The following is a 7500-nucleotide window of genomic DNA, read 5'->3' as shown; positions in this document are numbered from 1 at the left end:
TGTTTGGAAACAGACTAGTTTCAGAAATGTAAAAAAAATATATTTCATTACCTGTATATGTCCATCTGCAGCATTTTATATCAAAATGTTGATGTCGAATAATTCTCAACTGTCAATCATTTTATGACATAAACAAATTTACTTTACTGAATTCTTATTGTACCATATATTTAATTCTCTTTTCCAGATAACATGGACGTGAGTACCTTATCATTTTCATTGTTCAGTTGGTGTGAAAGCTATCCTATTGAGATTTGAATTGCATTTGCATTTGTTCACTTAATTACTTAATGGGACTGGTGTAAATACTCTATGTCATCACACTCCTGATTAATGCTTTTTTAACAATCCTGCATGTGTGACTGTGTGTTTGCATGTGCATGACACTTACCATCATCTTCTCCATTTGGTGATCACAATACTATTGCTATTTTGTCCAATTACGCCTTTCCTGGTTGTCCCTCTGCTGGTCAACAGGGGAATAGCATGTGGCCGTGCCCTCAGCAGCAGCCTCCCTGCTGGCCCTGCCCGCCCAGCTGGCCCAGCCAACCCGGTTCCACCTGGCCCAGCCAACCCGGTTGGCCGACACCTATGCCACAGCCAGCCATGCAGCCTGGCCCATTCCCCGGCTGGCCCACACCGCCACCAGTCCAACCCGCCTGGCCTGCTCCTACTCCGCCAGTGCCTGCAGGGCAGCAGGGCCAGCCAGCCCAACCCAGCTGGCCTGCCCCAGCCCCGGCACCGGCCCCTGTACCAGCTCCGGCACCTGCTCCAGCACCAGCCCCAGTCCAGCCTGTCCAGCCCCCTCCAGCTCAACCTCCAGTCCAGCCTCCGGCGCAGCCACCAGCGCCCCACCCGGCACACCCACCAGCTCAGCCTCCAGCCCAGCCCCCTGCCCCAGTGCAACCCCCTGTCCAGCCGCCGGCCCCGGCTCATCCCCCCCACCCTGGCTGTAGCCCAGCCAACCCCTGTCCACCTGGATACGTCCCCGCCGGAGGTTGGCATGGTAACCCCGGGCAGCCTGGCTGGCCCGGACAGCCCGCCCCAGTGCCTGTGCCAGTGTGGCCCGGACCCACACCCATCGGACCAGTGGTGATTATTACCTCTCTGTTATTACCTTACTGCTGCATGCTTCTGATTCATCTAGACAAGACATACACACCCATGTTCACACACACACACATACACACCCACATACACTTAGCCTATATACTATCACACGCACATGCATGCACACATGTACAGTACACACACACACACACACACACACACACATACACACCCACATACACTTATTGTATATACTATCACACGCACATGCATGCACGCACACACACACACACACACACACACACACACACACACACACATACACACCCACATACACTTATTGTATATACTATCACACGCACACGCACATGCATGCACGCACACACACACACACACACACACACGCACACACACACACACACACACACACACACACACACACACACACACACACACACACACAGCCGCTGACAGCTTTTGTCGGGCCCGGGACAAAGTCATTTGAAAGGGCCCCCAATCCAATACATAAAATGTAATTTTGGCCCAATTTTGGGCTCCCTCTTTCCCTGGGTCCGGGACAACTGACCCCTTTGTCGCCCTGTCAGCTTCCCTGCGCACACACACACACACACACACACACACACACACACACACACCTCAGTATATGTAGTATAACCACGGTAATAGGTTTATGTGGGAAACATCTGTCGCAACATTAATCTTTTAAGACGCGGTTGTTGTGGCCCCTGCAACAAATGTGCTGCGTGCGAACAGATTGACAATGACCAAGTTGTAATGTATGACTTAAGTCTCTGTTTAATGGCATAGTAGTGTAGTACTACGGCAGTTAAGTCTTCTAAAAGACTATTACAGCATTCCACTGTAACAGTGGAGTAGTGGAAGATTGAAATCATTATGAAGGCATATCCTGTTGATTGTGCTATCTATCTTTTAAGTCCTTAGTGTTATTTTTTGTATCTATGGAGTTTAAACTAGGGTGCTTAAGATCAGCAGGTCTCCCTCGTCTGTGTAGCCTGCATGCTGTCAGTTGGGCAGGCACCGTGCGCTCGCAAGCACACACGCACACACTGCTACTGTCTCCAGCCCCCTGTCCCTGTCTCAACCGGTCTCTAGACACATATTCTATTCCGAAAGCCTTTCTTTGCGTTTGTCCTGAGGTTTTTTTGGGACAGATAACTTAAATAGGCTACTCTATGATGTAAATGTGCACATCGTTGCAGCATTTACAATGCTATTGGAATTGCAAAGAATATACCCCACCCTTTCACCCGTAATGTATTAGGCTAGATAAAATATCCTAAAATTAGCACAACCTCCGAAGGCCCGTGCTGAATACTCGCACCGGGGCCCGTGACCGAGTTGTTACACCACTGGGCAGAACAGTGTGCATTATGAGGCAACAGACATCCATTGATTGATTGATTGATTGATTGATTGAATTCAAGGAACAAAAGACATGAAATTCTAAAGGCAATTTCTTTATTGAACAAGTGATAGAATAGATTCTGACTCTGTTCTGAGTAGCCTGATCATCATCGACTTTCAAATCTCTTCGAGACTTGGTCTGATCAAGACTATAACAATTACTGTTTCCGAAATGGCATGGTTCACCTGCCTCCCTTGGTTTGCTACTGGTTGACTGGTGTCCATCAAAGTAGGGTGGAGTTCCCGTTTTTTCGGGAGATCAGAAACAATATTGACATTCCTCTTGACCTGACTAGAGTCAACCCAAAGGTGTTGCGTCACTAGGAGGGAGTGGCCTGGCTAGTTCTGAGCAGTCCCCTGATTTTTCATGAGCACAGGGAAAAGCAGTGTGTCAAGAGGCAGCAGCAGCAGCATTAGGGTACGCTCCCCCAATTAAAGATTTAGGAGAGCTAACTATTCTCCCATGAACCCAGCAGGCAATATGACCAAGAGTAGCCTAAGCCAGTGTTTCTCAACCTTTTATAAGGCGAGGCACTCTTTCAATTCATGAAAAATTTCAAGGCACCCCAAACCAACAAGCCGTAGCATGGCATCGCATCCGATACCACAAAAGCTTAGAAAAGTAACACATTTGGAGACATCACACGACCTGCGTTCGAAGTTGCAGCTGACTGGGGCGACCTATATTTACTTTATTGTGCGTAAATGGCAGATGAAAGATTCCACTGACTAGCATTAACTTATCAATTTAGACAAATGTGTATTATGTTACATGATTTATTTATCAGCCACGTTTCCGCGGCACCCCTGAGCCATGTTAAGCACGACAAAGTGGGCACCTGGGGAGGTGGTGGGTTGCAGAGAAGCGAGCAGCGAGATTGGTACCCTGTTTGCGCATGATCAATCAGAAGGAAGGAGACAAGGAGCCATCGCCATGTCCAATCATTTTTTTTTTGTTATACCTCTGACAGACTTGTACGAAATTCTGAATTGAATGAATTGAAATTCACAGTAATGCCATAATATGAACACTAGGTGGTGGTGTTCTATGTACTCTCAATGGGTGGTGTAGATTAAATTCAAAGAAATTCAACGTAATGACAACACCTAGTGTTCGTATTATGGAATTACTTTGAATTTCAATTCATTCAATTCGGAATTTCGTACAAGCCTGACCTCTGACTGTGGATGCCAGATTGAAGTGCTTAATTCTGTCATTTACAGGGTGTTCCCTACAACCTGAATTTCCCCAGAGGAGTATACGACAAGATGATGGTCACCATCACCGGTCAGGTGAAGCCCCTGGCCAAGATGTAAGTACAGTCCCGAGGTAGCAGCTCACTTCGGGCCACTTCTGCACCAGAACTGGGCCTGAACTCAGCAAGAGGACAAGACAACACTTTTTGTTCATGGTATTTAATCGTCTGTCCCAGAGGAACATATCTATCTCCCCTGGACACTGAATGAAAAGCACTTTTGCGCAAGAAAAAGGATTAATTGGCTCATCAAAAGATTGAGGATTTTTTGTCAGAGGTGGAAACCCAACACGACACCCTTATTTATCATAGTGCTCACAAATACAGTGTGTGCACACAAAGCCAAACCTTTTAGGGACATTTTATGACACAATTCTCATGTGTTTTGTTTTGAGCGCTTGCAAATAGACAAAATCATTTGGGTTTGGTGGTTATTGGCAATCAGACAAGCTGACATGACAAGCTGATTATGTAATCTCAAGATGACTAAGTCCAGTTTATGTAAGACGGGTGTCCCATGCCCTTACCATGTTTAGGCTACTGCTTATCTCTGTTACATCTCTGGACTTAACTAGGACCCGGGTCCATTCAGACCTGCCATTGACTATGATAATATGTACATCTCTAGACTTAACTAGGGCCCGGGTACATTCAGACCTGCCATTGAGTATGATAATACGATGTATCTAAATTGTAAGACTAAGATCAGTGTTAAACAAATGTTACAATCCTAGACTCTATCAGTACTAGACCAGTACAAGCAATCCAGGGCTGCGTTTCTCGAAAGTGTAGTTGTTAGCTAGCTAGCAACTTAGGTAGTTGCCAATGGGAAATTGCATTGGAAACAACAAAGTAGCTAACACAACTCTACCAGTACTAGACCAGTACTACCAATCCAGATCTGGTGCAGAGACCGGCTCCCAGTTAGCTTCTACCTCGGCAGTTTGGCACTCAACCTTCACTGTCTTTGTGTGCTTGCCTCCCATGTCGACGGTATATCACCACCGCTCACATGCAGCCTGTCCTTGTGCTCTCTGGTGCTGCAGGTTCACGGTGAACTTCCTGCGCGGGAACGACATCGCGCTGCACATGAACCCGCGCTTCAACGACGGTGGCAAACAGGTGCTGGTGAGGAACCACCGGCAGGCGGAGCACTGGGGCCAGGAGGAGCGCTCCATCCAGGGCCCTTTCCCCTTCACCCCTGGCCAGCCCTTTGAGGTGAGAGGCATGGCCAAGGGCCTGGGCCTAGGCCTAGGTTCAGGCATTGCCCCAGGCCTAGGTGCAGGCATGGGCCTAGGTGCAGGCATGGGCCTAGGTTCAGGCATTGCCCCAGGCATGGGCAAGGGCATGGGCCTGGGCATGGGCTCAAGGTTCAAGTGCCCCCTGGCCAAGCTAACACGCTTTTTCAGGCGACTGTGGAGGGGGGCCACCACACGCCACAAAGGCAACACTACTGCAAAGAAGGGGCCCAAGGGCGGCGGCGGCGGCACACACGCACCACGCCCCAAAGACGGTTGGGTAGTCGTCCCTAGAATGAAAAGGTGAGACACCCCACCGTGTGGCTGCCTGCCCCAGTGGCCCCCCTCCTCCCAACCTGAACACCCAAAATTTGAAACTATTGACAAGAACTTTTAAATTCCAATTTACCTGAACACTTTTCAATTAAAAATGCTATTGGTGACATAGTAGTTCAATGTGAATCACAGGGCAACACAGGCAAGAAATACCAAGACAATATTCTTGTGTGCTAAAATATAAATCAGATTAATGGGTTCGCTCGTGATGAATGTTTGATGATTTTCTAACCAGAATGCATCAAACTGGCAAAGTGTGCATGCGCGCTGCCTAGCAAAAGCATTACTGCTTCATCACGAACGTAACCAATAACTAGGATCTTGGAACATGGTCTTTAAGTGACATGACACCATTTCCAGTTTTCACAGTTTGGCAATGCAGGTTGTACCTCCAAGCTAGCATGTACAGTATATCAATGACACATGCTAGCTAGCTTGAAAATAGGGGTAATGGTAATGGCACCAGACTCAGAGAATGGTTAGAAGACCGACAGAAATACCAGAAATGCACTTAGAGAGTGCAAACCGCCAAGGAAGCTGTTTGATAGAACATTTTTACTATGTTGTGGAGTAATGCCTCTTTTCCATTGCAGTTTTCTGGTAGCCCTACAGCTCGACAGAGCGTGGCTCGCCCTCACGTTTTGCTTTACAATTGAGCTGTGTCGTGCCTATTTGAAAAGCAAAATTGGCGACTGAGTCGAGCTTTGTCGAGCTGTAGGTCTACTAGAAAACCGGCAGTGGAAAAGAGGGACCCACTAGTTTGACGGCTTCTCTGTACTTACGTGGTACGTCACATGGTAATCAAACATTTCAAACAAGTGATTTAAGGTTTAGGGTTAAGGTTAGGGTTAGGGTTAAGGTTAGGGTTAAGGTTAAGGTTAGGGTTAGGGTTAAGGTTAGGGTTAGGTTTAGGGTTAGGGTCGTATGACGTAAGCGGTAAGTACCGAAAGGGCGTCAAATTAGTGAGTCCCGTGGAAAAGAGGCATTAGAAGCCGGAATGTGAAAATTCGCCCTATCCCGCAATGGTGAAGAGTCTTTTAAGAGTTCCTGGATCCGGATCGTCAACAACTCCACAAAGTTTCATCAAATTTCGCTCATAACTTTTCTGAGTTATCCTGCTGACAAATAAACAAACAAACAGCCAGATAAACAAACACGACAGAAAACATAACTCCTTGGTGGACGCAATAAAACCAAATTATTTAACTTGAGGTAAGGTGGGGAATGGCCATCTTTTCAGAAAAATGTGGAATGTCAATTTAAGAACAGCAGACACGGCAGAGAAGAGACTCATAACATATTTGATAAGAATAGTGGAACACAATATAAATTTGGTGTCAGTCACCACTGGTTATTACTACACTGTATGCTTATTATAGTGTTCAAACTTCGAATTTCAGTAATATGTACTTTACAGAGTTGAAAAAGAATACAAGAATATTTATTTGTCACAACCTTAAAAGACATTAAAAAGTATAGCATGCTGTAAAATGAACAGTATAACATTCTGAAATGAGTAGTACATGCAGTGAAATTTGAGAAACAGCCTGTTTTAATGTGAAGGCCATGAGAGCCTTCCTTGTAACCCTAACTCTGTTAACCCTGCCCTGTTTCAGATGAAGATCCTGGTGACGTATAACGAGTTTAAGGTGGGTGTGAACGGCGCGCAGGTATTCGAGTTCAAGCATCGCATCCGAGAGCTCAACCAGATCGACCGGCTCAACATCCTACAGGACATCAACCTCACCTCTGTCCAGCTGCAGAACATGCCCTGAGCCTTGACCTTTGACCTTTAACCTCTCAACTCCCACCCCCTCCTCCTACCCTGCCCTGCTGATAAACCATCTAGCCATGAGTTGTTGGTGTGTGTCGAGGAGTTGTGTGTGTCAATTTGTGTTCATTTGAACAAACAAAGAGTCGGCACCTTAATATAGAGTCATAAAGAGTGATAGGTCTCGGTTCAAATGGATAGTTTTATTTCACAAGAGACAAGCCTTCCATGCTTCTACCATACCATACCTTGTTTAACACAGTTTTACAGTTCAATAACAAATCATTCAGTGTAACAGTAAAGACTTAGGTGACATGAGTCAAGATTTGTTTTATACATCACATGCCAAACCAAGTCGATTTATTGCATTTCCATACACATTCTCTACATCTTTGATCAGTGT

General features: G+C 46.3%; 1 protein-coding gene across 3 annotated transcripts in view; it reads left to right on the top strand.

Moving 5' to 3' along the window:
- Positions 1-7500, top strand: part of LOC134468547 (galectin-3-like) — a 10150-nt gene that overhangs the window by 2380 nt on the left and 270 nt on the right. Inside the window, exons 2-6 of one of the 3 annotated variants that reach the window (XM_063222455.1) lie at positions 188-198; positions 478-1092; positions 3721-3809; positions 4799-4970; positions 6943-7500. The exon at positions 6943-7500 is cut by the window's right edge and continues 270 nt beyond it. In XM_063222455.1, coding sequence (XP_063078525.1) covers positions 193-198; positions 478-1092; positions 3721-3809; positions 4799-4970; positions 6943-7101 — 1041 coding nt within the window. In that variant the 5' untranslated portion in view covers positions 188-192 and the 3' untranslated portion in view covers positions 7102-7500. Of the gene's footprint in view, positions 199-477; positions 1093-3720; positions 3810-4770; positions 4971-6942 lie in introns of all 3 variants that reach the window. The other 2 variants (XM_063222456.1, XM_063222457.1) reach the window with 2 other exon arrangements.

Source organism: Engraulis encrasicolus, chromosome 18 (genome assembly GCF_034702125.1).
Source record: "Engraulis encrasicolus isolate BLACKSEA-1 chromosome 18, IST_EnEncr_1.0, whole genome shotgun sequence".
NCBI lineage: Eukaryota > Metazoa > Chordata > Actinopteri > Clupeiformes > Engraulidae > Engraulis > Engraulis encrasicolus.
The sequence above is the reverse complement of the archived record's forward strand: the minus strand, read 5'-3'. Positions and strand labels throughout refer to the sequence as shown.